The sequence below is a fragment of the Cannabis sativa genome, chromosome X (genome assembly GCF_029168945.1).
Source record: "Cannabis sativa cultivar Pink pepper isolate KNU-18-1 chromosome X, ASM2916894v1, whole genome shotgun sequence".
Taxonomy (NCBI): domain Eukaryota; kingdom Viridiplantae; phylum Streptophyta; class Magnoliopsida; order Rosales; family Cannabaceae; genus Cannabis; species Cannabis sativa.
The window spans coordinates 39,330,838-39,355,006 of NC_083610.1; the positions used below are offsets into that span (position 1 = coordinate 39,330,838).

Here is a 24,169-nt window from a genome sequence, read left to right on the forward strand (position 1 = left end):
ATATAAGTGTATAAAAAATTAAGTTTTACTATAAATGAATAAAAAAAATTTCAATTACGTAAAAAATTGTACCATTAAAATATAATTTATTTAAAAATAATTTATTTTTAATATCTTTTAATTATTATAAATAACTTCCAGATATGTCTTTATTTTTATTGAATTATGATTAATATTTATACTAATTATATATAAAAGAGAGATTTTACATAAATATATTATGTATTCATAAAAAAAAATAAAAAATAAAAACTATTACTCTTGAAATTTCATTTATAATTAAAAATTAATTTTTTTTATATAAAAATTTAAAAAATTAATAAAACTGTGCAAAGCACAAATCCATTCCCTAGTTCATAATAAGAGAAATGGTAAAAAGCAATTAGAGTTCTCATATGTATTACTGTTGTATAATTAAATATTAAATCACCCACATTTAAATTTATACATAAGAAAACTTGCTACTAATTACAACAACAATAATAGATCGTGTTTTAATGTGTAGAATATTCTAGAGTGACTCAGAGCAAAGCTCACTAATATACATATCCCAAAATCCCATTTTTGTTGAGGGTCAGGCTTTGTTGCAGGGTATATCGTGGTGTATTGACTCTCAGTTGCAGCCAGAATTCATCTTCTCCGATTGTTTAAATTTAGTCACTAAAGTTAACGGTGATTGGCAAGACCTCTCTGCCCTTTCTGGTCTTGTTTCTCAGATAAGGTTGCTCTTCTCCAACTTCCCTGAAGCCTCCTTGAAGTACTTGCCTCGACAGTTCAACGCAAACGCCCATTGTCTGGCCAAGGACGCCATTAAGTCGAGAGAAGAAGCCCATAAGGAATTATTCTAATTCCTTTGTTGTTGCTGCCTGTGCTTAGTGTTGTTGTCTTGCAGCTTGTTGTTTATTTAAAAAAAAAAATTGTTTTATAAGAAAAACAACAATAATGTATTCCAGGGCCGGTCCTAGGCATAGGCAGACTAGGCCCGCGCCTAGGGCCTACTCATTTTTGGGGCCTACTCATTTTTGGGGCCTAAATAAAAAAAAATAACTCAGGGGCGGTCCTACCCAAATTTTTTTTTTTTTTTTTGCCTATGGTCCATTTTAACTCAGGGGCGGTCCTGATGTATTCATATTTGAGTGATTTGTCAGAGATTTGTATTATATCTATATCTATCAAATTTTAATTTTATTATAGGTTTTTGATAATTAATTAATGCTATGTGTAACTGAAATTTAAAAACAAAAACTATAAGGGACAATATTACACTTATGGCTAGGGTTGAACATTAGGCAGGTTTGCCAAGTTTCGGGTTCGATAATTTTGGGCTGAAAAAATAGAACACGGGTGAAATGAGCAAGTTGGGCGGGTTCATGGGTGGTCGGGTCACGAGTTTCCAGTTCCACCGGTAGTGGCAGAGGGAGAAAAAAAAATTGGAGAGGGGGACAAAGTGTATGAGAATTATTTTAGGGGGGGCGGGAAATTAAAATAATGATATAATTTTTTTACATAATTAATATATACTAAAATACACGTAAAAATAAAATTTTGGGAGGGCTACATGTTGGCTTTATGGTACTAAGGTATGTAGCAGGTGAGTTATTTTTTATTATCATTGTACCATATGTCCAAGATCATTATGTGTATAGATATTAAACTGAAAGTAAATAGATGAAATGAATATTTATCTCTTGATATCTACCCGGGTATCTTTGATTCTTTCACAAGTTGTATCCTTGAAATGGTAATGACAAAACCCACACCTTGATCTTCCAGACTTTCCACCATACACAAAGACTAATGTGGGCTAGTAGGATAATAGTGTATATAAAGATCTTGTATAAATCTCAACACATGACCAAGAACTGTTTCTTTTGTGATAGAGAGAAAAAGATTTACTGATAAAAATCTTTTTAGTCTTAAGAAAAAGTTATGTGAAAAAAATTCTATATCAAAAAATGTATAGAACTTTGTTATACAATATATTTAAATAAATCCAATAAAAAGTATTATTTAATTAATTATTTAAATTTAAATTTATTTATTAAATCATATTTAATAATTTGAATAAATAATATAACTGAATTTGATTATAGATATTTACATCTTATAACCAAATGAGAGAATCTCTCAACCATTTAAGAGAATATCTCAGCTACTTTTTAAATTCAAATATTTATTTATTTAATTAACTTAGAAATATAAAATCAATAGGGACACCCTACATAGGTGGGGCACATGCACTATGTCTGGACCTCAGTGCATGTGGTGCCTCCCTCTGTCTAAAAATAGACAATGGAGATGTCTTTTATCCTGACAACTCTTATCTTTTTCCTATTTAATTAATTTGAAAAATAAATTATTTATTACAAAAAATAAATTATTACTATTTTGATAATTCAAAATATATTTTTCTGAACTTCCATATACAACTTTTATCCCACCCCTTGATAATGTTTCAAGGTGACGATCCAAGGACCATGTACCTATAATTTCAATCTCCAATAAACTAGATTTATTTATTGAATCTCATCAATCAAATAATCTTGTTTATTAATTCTATAATTACTCTACTATAAATATGGAATTGAACTCTTAGTAATTATAAAATAATATTTACTGAGTTTATTAAGTGTCCATTATTGATTATAATCAATTCCAGTGATTAGTTCTTCCTGTGTCAGTTCGTAATTAGTTTTGGTCAAATTACTATTTTACATTTAATTATTTATTTATTCATTAACACATAAAGAGAACCAACATTTGATCCGTTAGGAAAGTTAGGATTTTATAATTGTAGATGATGTTCCCAGTCATCCACATTATTAGATTCCCAAAACAAAAGTTGTAAGAATCATCTTCTTTGAAAAACTTTAACGATTGAATCAAAAAATCTAATAACATGAACATGAATTAATGATTACTCAGGCCTTAGCCCGATCAGTTATTGATCATCTTTATGATATGAATTAGGTCTTTATGGTAAACGGTAAGTTTGATAAAGATAACTTTATTCATATTGGTCCTTATCATATATAATCTCTATTATATACAACACCTTTACATAGATGTCATGCTATATCATTAATCCGAATCGAGATTACTTGTACCAAATAACAGACATTAGTGAACTGCACTAGCAACTATTGATTAAAGATTCCTAAACTTTAATATGTTGCTGACTGTTTTGTTCATGGCTAAGTGATCTTAATTTTCCGTACAATACAAGTTACATCCTCATGTATAAATAAAGAATTATTTGATATTTATATATAGATTATTCAATATTAAATATTAATAATTTAACATTTATGCATATATCAAAATATTCATATTAATAATGAAAAATATATTTACAAGCTTTTCAGAATATAAACCCTAACACTACAACCCCATATTTTAATTATTAGTAGATCTCACACTGTCCATGAAGTTAGCAGGTTGACTTGTATTTTTTTAAAGAAAAACAACCTATACAAATAGATTCAATTTTTTTTCACTACTCTAATTCAAATTTAATATATGATATAACTATTAATTTAAACCAATTTAAAATTATTTTAATCATAATATGATATATATTTAATAAATATACAAATAAGTATATGCATATCATTTAAAAAAAATGCATATATAAAATATACTTCTTCAGTGAGGAGAGAGAAGAAGAGCCAAAGGAACAAGAAACTGCGAGTGCCAAGGTGGACTAGATCGGTGGTGTTGCGTCAACCGTTTTAGAGAAGGGAGGAGTGGGGGGCTGATTGGGACCTTCAGAGAGATTGGGAGATGGGCCATGGGGGGCTCCAATCCAATGTGGGGGTGTGGCTGTTGAGTGAATGTGATGTTAAGTGTTTTAGGGTTTTTAAATTTTAGTTAAGTCTAATTTATGTATATATTGTGGATTGGATTTGCGGGCGAATACAGGTTAGACCCAGATACAGTCACATGTAAAAGGTCACCCAGACCCGCTCGTTCATAGTGACCGGGTTCAACCCAAACACCCCTTTCTACACAGGTTTTCTTTGTGAATATGTGTCGAGTCCAAACAGGTTGGTTGGATCCAGGTTAAACCCGACTCAAATGTTCAGCCTTTCTTATAGCTACCTAGATACAAGATATATATAGTTTAATTCAAAAACGTAAAATATTTTATATATATAATTATTCATTGTATTTATATTATAAGTCTATTTACAAATTTTTAATAAATTTTAGATAATTTATAGTGTTTAAATCATTGTTTAAATAATTATCTTAGAATTTGATAAGGTGCATGAGGTTCCATCTAAAAATCAGTTGACTATGAGAGGAGTAGCACATGCATCCATATGGTGTTATATTTCTACACCTTGACCTTAGTAATGTGGGACTATAACATCCCCCTCAAGATGGTGGCTAATTTTTTCTCATCAATCTTGGACGACTAGATCACAAGTGGCAATATTGGCTCATAAGTGATCACAAACGACTCTTTTATTAGCTTATTTTTTTAGACTGACGACACTTTGGGTTCACCTCTTTTATGGCTCGTCTTTTTTGACCAGTGGTACTTTTGACTCACTATCCCCTAATCACAAGCGACTCTTTTGACTCATCTTTTTGGACTAACGACATTTTAGACTCACAACAAATCACAAGAGGCTCTTTTGGCTCGTCTTTTTGGACGATTATTGGGTTTGGATCATATATTCATTAGAGTTTAGTTTGGTTTTAATACCATGTTAGAATTTGATAAGGTGTATGGGGTTCCATCTTAAAATCAATTGGCTATGAGAGGAGTAGTTCATGCATCTTATATATAATGTTATATTTTCATACCTTAGTAATGTGGAACTCTAACAAGTTATATGTGTGATTAGTTTTTTCATTTGTGTGGAAAGTTTACACAAATTTAGATATTATATATTTTCGAAAAAATTTAAATTTTTCAAACACTTTACTATAACTATAATGAGCACATTCATTTAAAAAAAAAAAAAAATCTTTCAATTTCATTATATCTCACTATAATTTTTTTTGCCAGTCCCTTATTTTGTAATTTAGGGAAAAATTGTAGTACTTTTTTTGAAAGAATATTTCAGTATAACTCCTCTTTATTTCGGTATTTAAAAAATATTTTAGTTTATTTTTCTAATAGTTGTCCATGTTGAAGTTTCTTAGAATTACTCATAAATTTTTAGAAAATTTTAAGTAATTTATAGTATTAAAAATAAGGTTGAAATAATTTTTTACTATGCATATAAAGAATTAACAGTCATACTATAATAAAATATTTAAATTTTATTTATAATATTGTAAATTTTTTTGAAATTTTTTAAAAAAATTTAAAGTAACCCTAAATAACTATAAATTATACCAAAAATCAGAGTAGAGAATACCAAACTACTGATCTAAAGAGTGTACTATGTTACACTGATCCTGTAAAATCCTATAAATAAGAAAAGGATATATTTGTAATTGGACAGAGTTTCCTAAACTTGACGTAAATGACGAAAGACAGAGGTGAACTAAAGAAGGAAACCCTAAACTCAGATATAAAAAAAACACACACACACAAGCATGCCGTCACAAATCAAACTCCTATAAAATTCTATACTATAAATATAATACATGTATCATGGCCCACACATACATCCATGCATTCATGTATGTATGCCATGGATAATAATAACTTTTTAACATCATCATCAAGTAGGAGCCATGACGTGGCATACTAGGACAGAAGAAAAAGAAAGTAAAAAAGGATTGCTAAGTACAATTTACGAAATTACCCTCTTATTCATCTAAGGGTGTAGCGTTTCACGTGGGGCTTTTTTTTGACGGAGTACGAAGAACCGTTACGTTGTTATAGTGTGAACTGTGAAATGGGGGTCGTACTGATTTAACGGCCGTTTTAAGGTTAAATATCAGTTAAGTTAAGCTAAGTGGGTAAGGGTAAGGGAGTGACAGTTGGACTTGAAAAGAAGATTCTCACTTACAGCATTCCAAAGCCCGATACAGTTTCGAGGGTGTTATCCTCTGCGGACGGATGTAGGTTATGAAGCTTAGTCCCCCACTAGAAGAAAAAAATTGATTTGATTAAAGAACAGCTTATTAATGCTAATAATAAATGGTGGGTGTTCCACATTTATTAAATATTTTAATGTTTTGTGTACTCTCAATAATAATTTTACAAAAGAAACCTTTCCACCATACAAACAAAATCACATTTTACAACATATCCTAACTCTTTTCAATATCTGTACAAAATTTTAGACATTTGGGAAAATTTAGACATGAAATGTACTTAAAATTAAGAGAAATCTTAAAAGCTACTACTAATATCTAACATTTTCTTAATATTATGTTACTAGTATAAATATTAGATCTTATATAATTTAATATAATAATATTTAAAAAATATTATTAAACAATTGTAGAGTGTCACATTTAAAAAGTATTAGGCACCACTAATACTCAATAACAATACTTTTAAAAGAAAATATTATAATAGTATTTATTGTAGTGTTATGAAGCTTTAAAACAAATATGCTCAAATAAGAGCTCAAAAAATTTATTTTCATACTTATAAAAGAAAATAAGCATGGAGACCTTCGATTTTATGTTAGACACTTTAATTAATTTTTTTTTTTTTAACTCATATACTTTCATTGTAATATTACAAAATTTAAATATGAAATTATTTTAGATTTTACAATGAAAACCTTCTAATAATATAAAAATTTAATTATCTTTAGAATTTGTAAAATTCATTTTTACATTTATCAAATCTAGAAGATAAATTACCTAACCGCATAAACATAAATTTAGTGAGAACAACACTCTCGCTGAAAGTTCGATATGAAAAAAAAAATTAGCAAAACTATAAACCATACTATTAACAAAATGATAAACAAACACTAAATAATTCCACTCATACTAATAATTAATTATCCACCATCATTAACAACTAAATCAAAATGAGAGTTTATCATTAAATGACTATGAATGGCCTCAATTATCACTAAACAATCCATCTCAAGAACCACCGTCAATCATATTTTGTCCTTAATCCAACTAAGAGTCTCCTGATACCTATATAACTTTTTAGTTATAAGATTAGAGTGCTCTAAAGGGTGTTGACAGTAATTTAGAATTTTGTAGTAAAATCTTACAATATGGTAAATAAAAGATAATATGTCTTTTTTTTAGTTGTGTTTTTATTCTTCTTTTAAATTGCATTTGTTGGGTCGCATTTGTTGGGTTTCAAAATTCAAACCAAAAGTTATTATGGGCCGATTAGAGACTATTAGATGAGATCCTACTTTTGTCATCAAAATATTTCATTTCATTATATGTTTACGTCCAACTTTTTTGTTGCTAATAATTTTAAGGGAAACTTACAAAAATATTAAAATTTGGGTTAATTTTTACAAAAATACTGTCACACGGAAAAGTTTTTAAAAATACTGTGTTTTTATAAAACACCAGTAAAACACAAAGCAGAACAACTCTAAACAACAGTAGAACAACTAAAAAACAGCAGTAGAACACCAGTGAAAACTTAACACAGATACTGCAGTATGAAAGCTATAAAAAAATACAGTAAAAAAGAAAAATACCGCTTAACAATATTTTTGTAAAAAAATAACAAAAGTTAATATACCATGTAAATTTCTCTAATTTAAAAGGATATTTTCTATAACAAATCGTTAATGTTTGTATTTTGTTGCACTTATATACTAATTAATTATGATAATATATTCTTTTAACATGATTTTATTTTTTATTTTTACAGTAAAAATCAATAATATTTTTAATTTGTTAAGCTTATTTCTACAATCTTATTTATTTATGTGAAAATTATACATTTTATAGTTTTTTAAATTTTTATACAATTTGTGCAAAAATATACTTTGTTTTTTTTACTTTCTAAAAGGTTGATTTATGGAAAAAAAAATTTAGAAAAAGATTAAAAAAATATGAGAAAAATAGTATAAGGTAACTGGTTACCCCTTTGGTTATCTAAGGGTAACGATTAGGGGTGTTCATCCGATCCAATCCGCACTTTTTTGGTCAAACAACATCCAATCCGCACTAAGTGCGGATTTCATATTTTGGATCCAATCCAATCCGTATAAGAGTTTAAATCCAATCCAATCCGATCCGCAATAGTGCGGATTGGATCGGTTATTTTAGATCGGTTATTTTTTTAATAATAAATTATTTAATATTTCATAGAAAAAAAATTAAAAAAAAAAGACTATTATTTCTTAAACTCCAATAATAATCTATTTCCATCTCTATTTATATACAAATCAAACCAATATACATATATATATATATCAATATATATGTACTTATCTTTAGATTTATACTAAAATATATATGTATCTATTACTAAAATAAATAAGTTAAGTATATATATTTAAATTTATATATGTGTGTCTATGTGAATAAGAATTATTTTTCTTATGTTTTTTATTATGAAATAAATAAAATGCACCAACTCAATATATTACTAAAAAAAATTAAAAAATTAGAAGTTTGTGTCTTTTTTTAATTAATATATATTATATATTATAATTTTTTAAAAATATACATAATTAAGTGCGGATTGGATTGGATCGGTTACTTTTTGAGGTCAAACAACATCCAATCCGCACAAGTGCGGATTTTAGTTTTTTCAATCCAATCCAATCCACACAAGTGCGGATATCCGCATTTTGTGGATTGGATTGGATTGGATCGGATAATTTGTGAACACCCCTAGTAACGATTACCCTAAATTATTTTTTTTTCTTCATATTTTTAACTTTATTTTTTTATAAAAAAAAAAGAAAGAAAAATCACAAAATGTACTTATGTTTTGTAAAAAAATATAAAATAAACAAAAACTATAAAAATAAAAATTCTCCTTTATGTATTTATTTATTTAAGTGGCCTCAGTCATTCATATAACATTGCTTGAAAATAAAATTTTTGGAAAAAAATGTTGACAAAAACTTACTTGGCCCAACATTGTGGCAAGCCGAATTGACTCGAAATTATAGTATTTTGTTTTAGACTGTGAAATTTAGGGATTATTTCAAAAAAAAATATATCTTTATATATTAAAAGTGCCTATTTAACGGTGTTGACCGAGTTTTTCGGCAACTAATTAAATATTATAAGTTTATAGAGCTGTAAGAAATTTAGAGAAGGATTTTTACGTGGTTGGGGCGTTAATGAGCCTTAGTCCACGAGTCTTTGTTATTTATGGATGTATTTAATACAGAGAATGTATTTGGTGAGTGTTTCACCCTTATAATACAGAGAATGTTCTTGGTGAGTATTTACTCTTCTTGCTCTTATGCAGCCCAAGATTCTCGACCCCATTTAATTAGCTTTGAGGGGGTATTTATAGTGTTTTTGGTGGGGTGATCCCCAGAATTATTGTACAAATATATCTGTAAGTATCCATAAAGTTGGGCATTCCCAATGAATATACTATGGGTAATGCATGGTCAAATCCCTAGGTGTTGTAGGGCTTTTATGTGGAATGTCCTTATTGTCTTTTGACTGATGTGACTTCTCACAGTGTAGCCGTCGCTAGACTTAAATGATCATTACTTTGTAACTGCTGGTTGGAGGTTGTGCCGTCAGACTTTATTGCGTGTAGCAGTCCAACACGCTTCCTCCCATGCGGCATTAAATGCGACTTGATTGCTCAGGAGAAACCTGACACCCCGCGGAGACGCCTTAGCGTTACTCGAGCTTCCGGGAGCATATGGGGTTCCATATGCCTTCTCCGGGAGGCATGTCCCGGACGCTGCCTTATGGCATAAAGACTTAGCAAATATTTTGAATCATAAGTTGCTTGATCCACCTGTCCTTGTCTGGTTGGTCCACGTATATTGGGCAAAATCAGGGGCAACATTTACCCCCCAAGTCTTGTTTATTTGAAAAATAAAACAAGGCTTGCTCAAGTGCTTCCGGTTGACTCCTCGGTTTCCTGGCACGAGCTTTGAGCGCGTGAGGTGCATTTAATGATGGCTTTTAATGCAGCGATTCACTTTTTGCAGAGGTCGATTCGTTTCACGCCCATTGATTGATACGGCGCATTAATGGTGTCAGACGGACACTCAAACGTTTCCACCGCCTTAATTACATATCAATCTGGTCTGTTGATCTTTGAGAATTCGAATCGTGCGTTTCCCCCACCGTTTGATTGGTAGGTGATAGTGACTGTTCCTCATGCAATTTTGCCTATAAAAGCCACCACCTTTACTTCATTTCGGTTACTTCCCATTTCTTGCCAACTTTGCTCAAATTTCCCAGAGAGAAAAAATTCCCAGACCAAGAAAAACACTGTTGAACACTTTGCAATTTTTCCCAGTTCATCTTCGTTCACTACTGTCAGTCCTCCTTATCTTCGTTCGATTTACAGCAGGACCCCCAGTCTTAATACTTCACTGTAAGTTTCTTGCACCCCTTGCTTTATTGTTAATGTGCATGGCATGCTTTCACTTATCTGCTTGTTTTTTCTGGGTTCTGTATTTGAAGCTTCTGGGAATGCAAACTTTTAGATTCTTCACATAGCAGGTCTAGGTTCACCATTTCTGGTGATAGGATTACTCTTGTCACGCATTTGTTACTGTTTTTTTTTTTTTTTGCAAAAGACCATACGTTCTTCGTATACTGGTCGTTTAAGGCATAGGAGAGATTACTTTCGATTTTCTACCCTTTCTTTTTCTCTGGTGCGCAATGTCGTCTTCTGTGAATTTATTGCACCCGACTCTTGTCCAGGGAATCCTTCTAGGGTTTCCTGTTTGACAGGTGTCCGGAGGGGGCCTCTTTCCAGCGGTTAGGGGACCCCCATTCCCTTTTTCTTGGTTTAGGGTTCGGTATGGGGCCTAACTGCTGGAATCTTAATTCTTTTTACAGAATCGAAACATGTCTGCTTCTGGTTCAAAGTCATCCAAGAAGAGTGGTAAGCGTCTGGCTACCCTCGAAGAGGTCTCGCTGGGTCCCGTTGCCCAGGAGGGGTACAAGTCTCGGGCCACTGGATGGAAGGCGGCAGAGCTTCACTCTACTCTCACTTGTCCCCATCAGTTGGAGAACATCGTGGAGGTAGCTGGAATCAAGCCTTCCACATCCGGGACCTACCACCGGCCACCTCGTGATGCGGAGACGCCCAATCACAACTACGGCGGCTTCGGGGCCTGGAGCCAGACGCACTTGATGGCCGGGGCCATGCTTCCTCTCCAAGACTACTTTGTTAATTTTTTAGTTTTTGTCGGCCTTGCGCCATACCAACTTATTCCTCAAGCATACCGCCTGCTCTCAGGCTTATTTATTTTTTACTCCGCCTGGGGATGGGGCTCTCCCAGCTCGGCGGAGATATTGTATTTTTATGAACTTGTTTCTGTCCCCAAAAAGGGGGACAAACTTAAAGACGATTTTTATGGGTTCCGGGCCCACCCTGCCAATGATGGGGTGGTCCCGTATAATAGGCAAACTCATGTTAAGGAGTATCGCCATCGTTTTTTCTTCTCTTCCGGGTTCCGAGCGGTGGACCATCCAGAACTCCTCACGGAGTGGGTTAGGATTCCCCCTTACGAGCGGACCGCGCCTACTCAGGTCTTTCTTCGGAGAGCCCAGGCCTTCGCCTCTTATGACCGGGCGGACCTCGACGTCGGGGGCCTGGTTACGACAGAGAATTGCCGGAAGGCAAAACTCATCCTGCCGCACCAATCCGTGGAGGACTCTAACCTTTCCCGGGTTATCTGTCCCAATGTGAGGGTGCCTGCCGCGGAGAAGACCTTCCGGGACGAGATCATCGCCACTGCCGAGAAGAAGTACCAGGACTATCTCTACCGGAAGGCTCAGGAGAAAGCCTACTCTAAGGCTCAAGCGGCTTTCGGGAGGCCTCTTCGCGTGGGGAGCCCGGTCGAGAGGAGAAGCCAGGCGATCGCTGGGAAGCCCCTTCATATCGGGGACTCGGCGGAGAGAAGGGCTCCCAGGCCAAAGCCTTCGGCTCAGGAGCCGAACACTGGGGCTCCGGGCGCCAGCACTTCCGGCTCCGGTGGTAAGTCTTCTTTAGTAGTTCATTACGTCCCTTCTGTTGGCGAATATGCCAGTCTTAGGCCTGTAGGGTTCGATGAGCGTCTTTATAGGTCTAGGATGCCCTCGACCAGGTGGGGAGACCATTGGAAGGAGTTTTATTTTTCTAACTTATGAGATTTCCTAGGTCGGTCCCGGATGGGTTCTGACCCTCCGGAACCCGTCCCCTTAGACCTTTCAGCTTATATTTCATCCAGCTGGTTCCGGCCTCCGGACAGCTATCTCGGAGACGATGCTGCCAGCATTAAGATTCGGAACTTTGCTAGGGCCGAATTAGAGAGTCAGGGTAGGACTAGCTTGTTTGTTATATCTGAGTGTTTGTTGTTTCCCACAGATGTTCTAACACTTGCCTTCTTTCTTTTGTTGTAGCAGGCGTTTCCATGGACACCATTTTGGCCGAACTTGCCGGGGTTCACACTCCTGAAGCTCCCCCTCCCTTTACTTCTTCGCAGATGGCCCCCCCTCTAAAGGCTTCTTCCAGTGATCCTCCAAACACTATTGACTTAGTGGATGAGGAGGTGCTCCCGGGAGAAGGTCAAGAAAAGCAACGGGGCTTTTTCTGAGGAAGTTGAAGAAGGTGAAGGAGGGCACCGGGCTCTTCCTGAGGAAGTTGAAGAAAGTGAAGAAGAGCAAGAAGTTGCTCTGATTCGCAAACGCAAGGGCAAAATGGTTGCCCCGGAGGAGCCCAAACGGCAACGGAGAGCTGACACTCCGGCCCACGGTCTTGATGGCGGGGTCTCTCCCATGGAGGAACACACTGCCCCTCCCAATATTGTGCTGACTCCAGTTCCTGGAGATGAGGCGAGACAGGAGCTCCGGATAGCTAAACACAGCTACGCCATGGACGAATACTCCCGGGGGTATGCTGAGGTGGAGGCCCTTAAGAGGATCTTACGAGTTGAGATGCAAAATACTCTCAACAACCCGGAATACCAGAATCCGTGGGATCTAAATTTGGATCCCTTGTCGGACTGGTTCGGTCGTTTCCTCGGGCCCACTTTAGCTCCCTTTGTCGCGGAGATGACTGGCGAGTTTGCGTCCCAGCTTACCCGGTGTGCAACTAGACGGTTCGCTGCTTATGCATCCTTGAACTCCATCTTCCAAGTCCAGGATCTCAGCCACTCCCTCACTGTGGTAAGTATCTTGTAGTTTACTTCTCTCCTTATTATTATTATATTTTTTTTTAAGATCCTTACTTATACTTGTATCCTTTCCCAGCTTGCTGCCGAGGCTGGCCGCTTTTCCAAGAACATAATCAACCATGGCTTCGTCCTGTCCGATTTAGGGGACATGGATGAAGTTAGGAAGATCCTTCAGGATCTTACTGTTGAGAGGCGGCTTTATCAGGAGGCTGATGAGCGCCGGGAGGCCACTGCCAAGGCCAATGAGGAAGAAGCCAAGCGGAGGGAAGCGCAGGCGGAGGCAATGATCCGGGAGGAGGCCCTGCGGAGAGATAGGCTGGAGGCCAGGCACCAGGAGGAGCTGAGGACGGAGGGCGAAGCCAATGCTAAGGCCAGGCGGGAGCTTCGGGAGGCCAGGGAAGCCTTGGAGGAAATGGCTGCCAAGGTGAGGTCCTTAGAGGAAACTCACCAGGCAAACTTGGAATCCAGGGCCACCCTGGCCGCGGAGCTGAAGGAGCTCAGAGACTTCAAAGATCAAGCCTCAAAGAAGGCAAAAAGAGATGAGCTTCTTTCTCCTGTCTCCTGCAGCCGGTGCGCCAAGCGTTTTGATGACGGCGTCTTCATGGCCTGGTCTACAAATGACCAGAAGATCAAGCTTACCTTCTACCCCAAACCCGAAGAGATGATTGCGATGTTCCGGGAGAAGAAGAAAAAGCTTGATGCCATGGTGGAGGCACGCATCGGACCTCGCCTTCCTCCTCGCATTGATTAGGCCGCTTCGAGTTTGACCCAGTTCAACCAGGATTTCACTCTATTTCTCTTCTTCTTCTTTTTTTTTTATTTACAGCTAATTTTTTTGTATTTGAGACAATATTTACATAGCTTTTTCTTTTTAAAGGGGAGACAATATTTTAAGGCATGTCCCCGGGCCATTTGTATATATTTTGACCTGCCCTTAGGGCTAGGTTTTTTTTTTATATTTATATATGATCTCTTTTGATGCATATATCTTTCTTTTGGACCTGTCCTTACGATCAGGATGTTTATACTTATGCTTTTTATTTTTTCTTTTTTATGCATACTCTTTTTTGACCTGCCCTTTGGGTCAGGATATTTTACTTAGTTTGTTTTTTGTCTGTCCGTGTGGTATACCTTAGTACCCCCCTGAGTGGCATAGAAACTTAGTTTTTAAGGCACTCAGTTTTATTTAACATGCGGAGGTTGTATACATTTAGACGGTACAAACTCTTTAAACAAAATCTAAGTTACATTTTTGGCTATTGGTAATATTTTCTGAGGTGATCGACATTCCAGGCTCTTGGCACAATGGTTCCGTCCATCCTTTTTAGCTTGTAAGTGCCTGAGCCAATTTCGTCCTCGATTTCATATGGTCCTTCCCAATTTGGTCCAAGTACCCCCACTCCGGGTTCTTGGGTGGCTGGGAAGACTCTTCTTAAGACCATATCCCCAATAGAAAACTTTCTATTTTTAACTTGGGAGTTAAAATACTTGGTCACCTTCTTTTGATAAGCTGTCATCCGTATTTGAGACTCGTCCCGGAGTTCTTCAACTTGATCTAGAGCTTCTTGAAGCAAAGCCTGATTCGTGGCTGGATCGTAAGTCGTTCTCCTGTGGGACGGGAATAACGTTTCTACCAGGACCATCGCTTCACAACCGTACGCCATTGAAAAAGACGAGTGGCCGGTCGTAGTTCTGGGGGTCGTCCGGTAGGCCCATAACACTTTTGGCAACTCTTCGGGCCAGTTGTTTTTGCAGGCCAGCAGCTTTTTCTTCAGGGTGACCTTTAGGATTTTATTGACTGCTTCCGCTTGACCATTTGTTTGCGGTCTGGCCACCGCGGAGCAGCTTTTCACTACTCCGTGTTGGTTGCAGAAGTCAGTAAATTCTTCGCAATCAAATTGCTTTCCATTGTCAGAGACTATTTTGTGAGGCAGGCCATATCGACATACTATGTTTTTGATAACAAAGTCTAGTGCTTTTTTAGCAGTTATAGTCTTCATGGGCTCAGCCTCCGTCCATTTGGTGAAGTAGTCTACTGCTACTATTGCATACGTTACTCCTCCTTTTCCTGTTAGTAGGGACCCAATAAGATCTATTCCCCAAACTGGGAAGGGCCAGGGACTAGTCATCAGGGTGATTTCATTTGGAGGAGCTCTCGGTATGTTCGCGAACCTTTGGCACGAATCACACTTTTGGACGTAGTCTATACAATCTTTTTTCATTGTTGGCCAGAAGTATCCCTGTCTCAATATTTTCTTTGAGAGACTGGGTCCTCCCGTATGATCTCCACAGAACCCTTCGTGGACCTCTAGCATGATTTTTCTAGCTTCAGGGTCCGATACACTCCTTAAATAAGGCATGCTGAGTCCTCTTCGGTAGAGAATTTGATCCATCATTACATAACGATGAGCCTGATACTGAATCTTTCGAGACAGTGCCCTTTCTTGGGGCAACTCACCTTTTGTTATGTATTCTATGATGGAGACCATCCAGCTGGGTTCTTGCCCAGCCGTTATTGTGGCCTCTTTTATTTTGATGCTTGGCTCTGCCAAGCGTTCCACTGGTACTACCCCCAGCCCTTCGATTTCACTATCTGAAGCTAACTTAGCCAGACAGTCCGCGTGAGCGTTCTTTTCTCGGGGGATTCTTTCTATTTTGTAGTCCGTGAACTCGTGGAGCAGTTCCCAGACTATTGTTACATACGCGGCCATTCGCTCGCCGCGTGTTTGGTACTCTCCCGATATCTGATTTACAACCAGCTGGGAATCACTGTAGACTTCCACTCTTTTGGCTCCTACGACTTTTGCTAATTTCAGCCTTGCTATTAAGGCTTCATATTCGGCCTCATTGTTCGAAGCTGGGAAGTCGAACCGTAGGGCCGCCTGGAGTCGTAGTCCGGTCGGGGATATCATTGCCACTCCCGCTCCGGACCCATTTTCATTGGAGGCTCCGTCCACAAACACTCTCCATGTGGGGATCGATGGTACCGGCATATTTGCGATTGCCTCGACTTCGTTGCATTCGGTAATGAAGTCTGCCAAGGCTTGGCCTTTTATGGAGATTCGGGGAATGTAGTGCAAGTCGAATTGACTCAACTCCATTGCCCACTTGAGGAGCCTTCCGGATGCTTCAGGTTTTTGGAGGACTTGCTGGAGCGGGTGGTTGGTTAGCACCTTGATCGGATGTGCTTGAAAGTATGGCCTCAATTTTCTCGAGGCCATCAGGAGGCAAAAGACCAACTTTTCGATGATGGGGTACCTCGTTTCTGCTCCTATCATGCGCTTGCTAACATAGTACACGTGATGTTGAGTTTTCTCTTCTTCCCGGACTAGGGCAGCACTGACTGCGTGCTCGGAGACCGCCAAGTATAGAAATAGGTCTTCTCCGAGAACATGTTTTGACAGGATAAGGGGCTTGGCCATGTGTTCTTTTAGTTTCTTAAATGCCTCCTCGCATTCGTCCGACCACTCAAACTTCTGACACTTCTTCAATATGTTGAAGAAGGGGATGCACTTGTCTGTAGACCGGGAGATAAAATGGCTCAGGGCAGCAACCTTTCCGGTTGGGCTCTGCACGTCTTTATGCTTCTTGGGGGACGGCTTGCTCAGGAGAGCTTGAATTTTTTCTGGGTTTGCCTCAATTCCCCTCTGGCTAACGATGAAGCCTAGGAACTTCCTTGATTTGACCCCAAAGGTGCATTTCTTTGGGTTGAGCTTCATGCCGTATCTCCAAACTACCTCGAAACACTCCTCTAAGTCGTCTGCATGGCTACTGCATGCTTTGGACTTGACGAGCATATCATCTACATAAACCTCCATGTTTCGTCCCAGGAGGCCTTTGAACATCCAGTTGACCATTCTTTGATAGGTCGCTCCGGCGTTCTTCAGTCCGAAGGGCATGACTAGGTAACAGTATACCCCCTTATCGGTCCTGAAGCTAGTGCACTCTTGATCTGCCGTATGCATTTTTATTTGATTATACCCGGCATAGGCGTCCATGAAGGATAGTAATTTGAATCCAGAAGTGGCGTCTACCATCTGGTCGATCCTGGGCAGCGGGAAGCAGTCCTTCGGACAAGCTTTGTTTAGGTCAGTAAAATCTATACAGACCCGCCAAGTTCCGTTCGGCTTGGGCACCAGGACCAGATTGGCTAGCCATTCCAGATAGTATACGTCGCGGATCATGCCGTTGGTCAAAAGCTTATCCACCTCTTTCTCTAGAGCCTCGACTTTCACCGAGTCGAGCGGGCGTCGCTTTTGCTGGACTGGTGGCATGTCCGGATTGACGTTGAGGACGTGGATGATGAAGTGGGGACTTATGCCAGTCATGTCCTCTTGGCGCCATGCAAAGATGTCGATGGCGCCCTTCAGTGTTCTTATTATTTTTTCTTCTTCCTCCGGATCTAGGTTCTTTCCCAGCCGGAGTACTTTGGTGGAGTCGAGGCCGCACACTGATAATTCCTCGACATCCTCCATTGGTTCCACAATTTTTTTGGACCCCACCTGGGGGTCCAACTCATCTTCATCAGCCATTTCTGGCTCAACGGTTTCCTGGACCATCAGTACGGGCAGGTGGGTCGCAACATTGTAACATTGCCTTGCTTCCCCCTGGTTTCCTCTCACCGTTCCGATCCCAGCTTCCTGGGTAGGGAACTTTAGGCACAGGTGCCGAATGGACGTGACTGCGCCAAAATCTACCAAGGCCGATCGACCGAGGATCGCGTTATAAGCGGTCGAACAGTCCACCACCACAAAAGTGCAGTATTTGAATGTGCTCTTGGGGGTGTCCGGACACAAGGTGACTGGAAGTCTTACTTTTCCCATCGGGATAAGCGTCGTTCCATTGAACCCTGTGAGTTGGGACCCGCTGGGTGAGAGGTCTCGGTCCGTCAAGCCTATTGCAGTGAAGGCTTCTTTGAAGAGTAGGTTCACAGAACTTCCATTGTCAATTAAGACTTTGGCCACCACTTTATTAGCGATGGGGGTCTCTATGACCAACGGGTCATGATGAGGGAAGCGCACCGTCTTGGCATCTTCTTCCGTGAATGTGATGGGTTGATCCATCAGCCGGGGCCTTTGAGCTGGGAGTTGAGTGACCTCCCAAACCTCATTGTGTTTCACGGCCCCCGCGTACCGTTTTAGCTCCTTGCGAGTAGTTCCTCCGATATGGGGACCTCCGGAGATCATGGCTACCCTCCCGTTAGGTCTGGGCGGCAGACCGGGGATGTGCTGGGCATCGCCCGCGGGAGCAGCTGGAGCCAACGCTCTTGCTGTATCCCCCGGTGTTCCCTGGGGCACACCCCCTGTCGCCTGGCCCGGATTGAGGTGAGGCAGCCTATTCTTGATCCACTCATATAGGTGGCCCAATCGGATCAGGTTTTCGATCTCGTCCTTGAGATTCTTGCATTCATTGGTGCTATGACCAATGTCGTTGTGGTACTCGCATCTTTTGCTCGGATCTCTCTGGGAGCTATCTTTGTACAACGGTTGTGGTCTCCGATAGTGCGTATTTTGCCTAGTAGCAAAGTACACACGCTCTTGGGAGTCCGTCAGCTCCGTGTACTGGGTATACTGGGGAGTGTACCCCTTTTTCTGGCGCTTCTCCCCCGTCCGGGTGCTGCCTTTGGAGGATCTTTTACTCCTCGAACCCTGGGAAGGGCCTGCCAGGCTAGCGGTCGGAGCGGAGTGCGAAGGAGCTTGTCCATTCATCCCTGAGGGGTTTCCAAAATGGGATGATGCTGGCGCCAAGGCCCGACCCTGACTATATCCGGGGGTGGCAGAGAACTGTATGCCACTTATCGGTGGAGCCGCGGTCGGGGCAGTACCCGAGGGCGGTACTCCGGGCATGTACCCTGCTATCCTGGTGGGATAGTATCCTCCATAAGCCACTATTTGGGCTTCTTTGAGGTTGATATATTTTTGGACTCTCTTCTGGAAGTCCTGAAGGCTAGCAACCCCCTCTTGTTGTAGTTCATTCCAGAAGGGAGTCCCTGTACGGATGCCTGCTTGGAGAAGCGCAAGCTGTTGTCCGTAATCAACTTTCTTGGTTTTTGAGGCCTCCTCTCGGAACCTCTTTATATAGTTTTTCAAGGTCTCGGTGGGCAGTTGCTTGATGTTAGTCAAGGCACTGACCTCCAGGTTGACCTTTCTTGCAGCGACAAACTGTCTCCGGAAATTGGTCCGTAACTTGTTCCAACAGCCCACGGATCCTGGTTCCAGTTTCTTGAACCATTCCTCCGCGGACCCACTTAGAGTAAGTGGGAAGCACAGACACTTTGCGTCATTGCTGACTCTCATGACCGTCATGACACGGTTGAACCATGACAAGTGATCGCTTGGATCAGAGTTCCCGGTATAAGCTGCCATTTCGGGCATCTTAAAGTTCTTGGGGAGCTCCGCCTCCAGGATGTGCTTAGCACATGGCTCCCAGTCCTCGCAATCTGAGTCGGAGTCATCCCCTTTTTGCCTTCGGGAGACTCGGGCAATGTCTTTTCGAAGTATGGCGAGTTCGGCCATAATTCCTTCATTCAACGTACCCGTGGAGACCGCGGGCCCGTATCTTTTTTGGTCAAGGTGATCCCGGAGGTCACCTTGGTTCCCATTGATTTGATTTCTTAGATCAACGGGAGGACATCTCTGTCCTCTTCTCCCTCTACCTCCGGGCTCTTGGTGCACGGAAACGCTTTTTCGGTCCTCTCGATCTTGAGGGCCAAGACTCCCTTTTTGGAGCTTGCCCCTCTGCGGACCTTTCCCTTTAGGGAAATCTGAGCGGACCTTTCGCGGATCCTGCGCCTTTTTCTTTCGCCCTGGGGTAGAGGTAGGGTTTTTCGTCTGGTTCCCTTCAGCAGGGTACCTTATAGGGCTAAGCTCCCTAAACTTCTGTTGTCGGGTACTAGGCGAGGATTCCTCTGGTTCCTTGCCAAGTCCAGCAGCCACTACCTTGGGATGCACGTGAATGCCAGCCGCCTCCATGGCCTTTTGCATGGCTAGCATTACTTCTTGCATTTTTTGGTTTTGTGCTTTTTGGGCTTCGATCTCGGCTTCGTGATCGATAGCTTTTTGTCTGAGAAGCACCAACTATGAGTAGCTACCTTCGTCGTAGGCATACTCATCGAGGTTTCCCTCGTAGTCATCGTCGGGAATTCCTTCTTCTTCCTCAGAACCCTCAGCTGCTCTTGAGGCTACATCTTCCTCATTTGGATCTTGAGCATCTTCTAGTGGGCAAGGCTGACGAGTACTTCTAGTCTCCACCATTTTTGTGAAGTCAAGTGTTCGTTTACAGTAGCTTTCTTCAGCTCTCAATGAAAGCACCAAAATGTTGACCGAGTTTTTCGGCAACTAATTAAATATTATAAGTTTATAGAGCTGTAAGAAATTTAGAGAAGGATTCTTACGTGGTTGGGGCGTTAATGAGCCTTAGTCCACGAGTCTTTGTTATTTATGGATGTATTTAATACAGAGAATGTATTTGGTGAGTGTTTCACCCTTATAATACAGAGAATGTTCTTGGTGAGTATTTACTCTTCTTGCTCTTATGCAGCCCAAGATTCTCGACCCCATTTAATGAGCGTTGAGGGGGTATTTATAGTGTTTTTGGTGGGGTGATCCCCAGAATTATTGTACAAATATATCTGTAAGTATCCATAAAGTTGGGCATTCCCAATGAATATACCATGGGTAATGCATGGTCAAATCCCTAGGTGCTGTAGGGCTTTTATGTGGAATGTCCTTATTGTCTTTTGACTGATGTGACTCCTCACAGTGTAGCCGTCGCTAGAGTTAAATGATCATTACTTTGTAGCTGCTGGTTGGAGGTTGTGCCGTCAGACTTTATTGCGTGTAGCAGTCCCAACACGCTTCCTCCCATGCAGCATTAAATGCGACTTGATTGCTCAGGAGAAACCTGACACCCCGCGGAGACGCCTTAGCGTTACTCGAGCTTCCGGGAGCATATGGGGTTCCATATGCCTTCTCCGGGAGGCATGTCCCGGACGCTGCCTTATGGCATAAAGACTTAGCAAATATTTTGAATCATAAGTTGCTTGATCCACGTGTCCTTGTCTGGTTGGTCCACGTATATTGGGCAAAATCAGGGGCAACAAACGGCAATTCTTGGTTTAACGTTTTTATTTTTCTTTCCTGTTAAATTTTAACAGAATATTCTATTATTTAACAGAATATCCTAATTAAAAAACTATTAATTATATTTCATCAAATTCACCCATATAAATACTCACAAGATTTATTGTAACTAATTTTTCAAAAATTATGGTAAAATGTAATTTTATATTATTTTTCACTTCCATTGCTGCGATTGAATGCAAAAGAGGTAAACTAAATACAAAATTACTTTCTGGGTTGTTCTATCGTCAGTTTTATAAAATATAAATTGAACCCTTTAAAACCCTGACTCTTTCAAGCCATGAACTACCCAAGACAAGTACTCTCGCAAGCCATCGATTATTTCTGCTTGAATTCGTATTTTCGATCTAACATTTTTTTTCATTTTCACAGGAAGCTTTTGAAAGGAAGATCAAGATCAAAATCAACAATACGGGTTCAATTGTAAGTGAAAGTTAGTGATTGATATTGGTGCCAGGTACTGATCTAATTTTACCACTAATCTGTCAAAAATCGTAAATTTTTGGGCTTTTTTATTTGATAAAAAATCTTCACCTTTGATTGATCAATGGCAGCCTGCTCGATCGAAAATTTTAGAATGAAATCAATTTTCTGGCTCTGTCGATATTCATTCATGAGAACTCTGGCGCCGCTCTCTCTCTCTCTGAACTCCGGTGCCCATTTCGTTTCAGCCCTCATTTCATCCACCTTGAACTCCAATGCCGCTCTCTTTCTCGTCTCATCGTCGGTCCATCTCAACCTCAAAATCACTTGGTTAGTTTCGTTAGCAGGTTTTCAATTTTACGAACTGGATTGATAGATATTATTATCTTTATACTCTGAAATCTGATTTTCAACTTTAAGGGCATAGTAGTTTATATATATTCATGGTATTATTTTAGACTTTGTGGATGCTTTTTGGATTGACCAAATGATTATTTTGGGATTTAATTTAGGAATGTTAAGAATTAGTAAATGATAAGATACAGAAAAAAAAAATTAACATGTCAAACTTCACTATGAAAATGAGTAAGCTTTAGGTTTAATAATCTTATTATGTACAATTTGTAACCCTTTTTCTTTCAAGTTGCAGAATGTAAAGGACTTGTTAATGGTGGTCATCTTGGCTTGGGTGTCTAGGCGAGCCACGACGGCATCGAGGCGCGAAGACATCTGGAGATAATTCATTTGCTCGGTTCGTTTACGAATGGCATTTTCGGTGTATATTCGAGTGCCGTCGATGTTGCCTTTTTCCATGGCCTTCTTGATCTTGAGCTTCTCCGACTCCTCTTCTTTCTCGCATTTTCGGGCCTGGCGTTGCAGCAATTTGGCTGTGAATTTCAACTCCATGATCTGATTAAGCAGCTTCTCGATGTTCCCCATGGCGATCACTTCAGATAATTTCAAATTGGGATTCTAGGGTTTTGTCGGGCAGAATGAAATTGCAGAGATGGTATGAGATCCTTCTTTTTTTTTTTCTTTAGATAAGCAACGTCCGTAGGATATTTTAAAAATAATTGTATAACAATTTTTTAGCTTTTTATTTGGATGTTATTATGATGAGTTTTTTCTCTTGGTAGTTTTTGTTCATTTTTGTTCTCTTTTTTTAGGTATCGAGAAGATTACTTTGTCTTTCTCTTTCTTTAAAAACTTTTGACTGAAATCTTAGTGGCAATTTCAATTTTGAAATTTCTAAGCTTTTCAATTCCTATAGTTTATAGTAAGGGTTTTTCTATTTATTGTTTGGTTCTAATTTAGGGATAAATATCATCTGACTGAAATTTGATACAATGAGAAATATACCTTATGACGTGACCGAAGAGCAATTTATAAAAAAAAAAAATTCAGGGGATTGGCTATTGGTTCTTCCAGGTGTATTTTCAGTCTTTAAACTATGCTTTGAGAGAACCATAGCTTTTAAATCATTTGATTACAGCTACTGGTCTTGCATTATATTTTATTTGACACACAAAATTCATATTTTTTTATATGCATAAGGAAATTGATATTGAGAATTGTTAGCTCTTTTAATTATTTATTTGTACATAAAGTTTCAAAGTAGTACTTCTTATATGATTAAGTTTAACTAATTTTAAATCTACAGATTTAAGTGTATTACTCTGTCTGGTTTATTGCCAGAGTATGCTTCTACATCTTAATTAGATTTATATTAAGATTTAACTTTTTTATTTGTTATATATGGGATTCTTAGATATTTAGAGTACTATTAATAGTTTCATGCATAATAGTTCTCTTTATATTATATAACCTTACTTTTACAATGTCAATCCTTTAAGATCTTTAAGTGTTTGGATTTGTGCTCATCTAATCATTTTTATTTTCAAATGCGTGATTGGTATTTAGTTGATGCATTTTATAATTATCAGATTTTGCATAGCTATATCTTTGTTATTTATAGCTATTGTATAGTTATCTTTATTATTTATAGTAATTGAATTTTTGTAAATTTGTATTAGTTTTATTGGTACGATGGTTGTGTCACCATTATCATTTAAACCATTTTTCTTTTTGCAGTTTCATAAAAACAGCAGTGGAAAAGAAAAAACGAACGGGGGAGTAGAGGTGAAGATATGATGCAATTTAATTTGATGTTTTAATTTTGTTTTTCCTTTTCTCTTTCATTAGTTTTGAACTGGCCTATTAATGGTCAGAATGAATGTAATAACATGAAGAATAGATAGAATTTATCCTTTTATGAAATATAGAGTTTTGTCCTAAAATATATATATATTAATTGAATAGCAAATTTCATGTTTGTTTAATTATTTTTATTGTAAGTTAATTTGTAGAAATTACATTAGTAAA

The 24,169-nt window shown here is 38.8% G+C and overlaps 1 protein-coding gene across 1 annotated transcript; it reads right to left on the reverse strand.

The window, feature by feature from the left end:
- Nucleotides 1-22,360: 22,360 nt before the first annotated feature.
- Nucleotides 22,361-22,726, reverse strand: LOC133032152 (ESCRT-related protein CHMP1A-like). The gene has a single exon (XM_061106002.1). The coding sequence runs from the start codon at nucleotides 22,724-22,726 to the stop codon at nucleotides 22,361-22,363; it is 366 nt and encodes a 121-aa protein (XP_060961985.1).
- Between the last annotated feature and the right edge of the window lie 1,443 nt (nucleotides 22,727-24,169).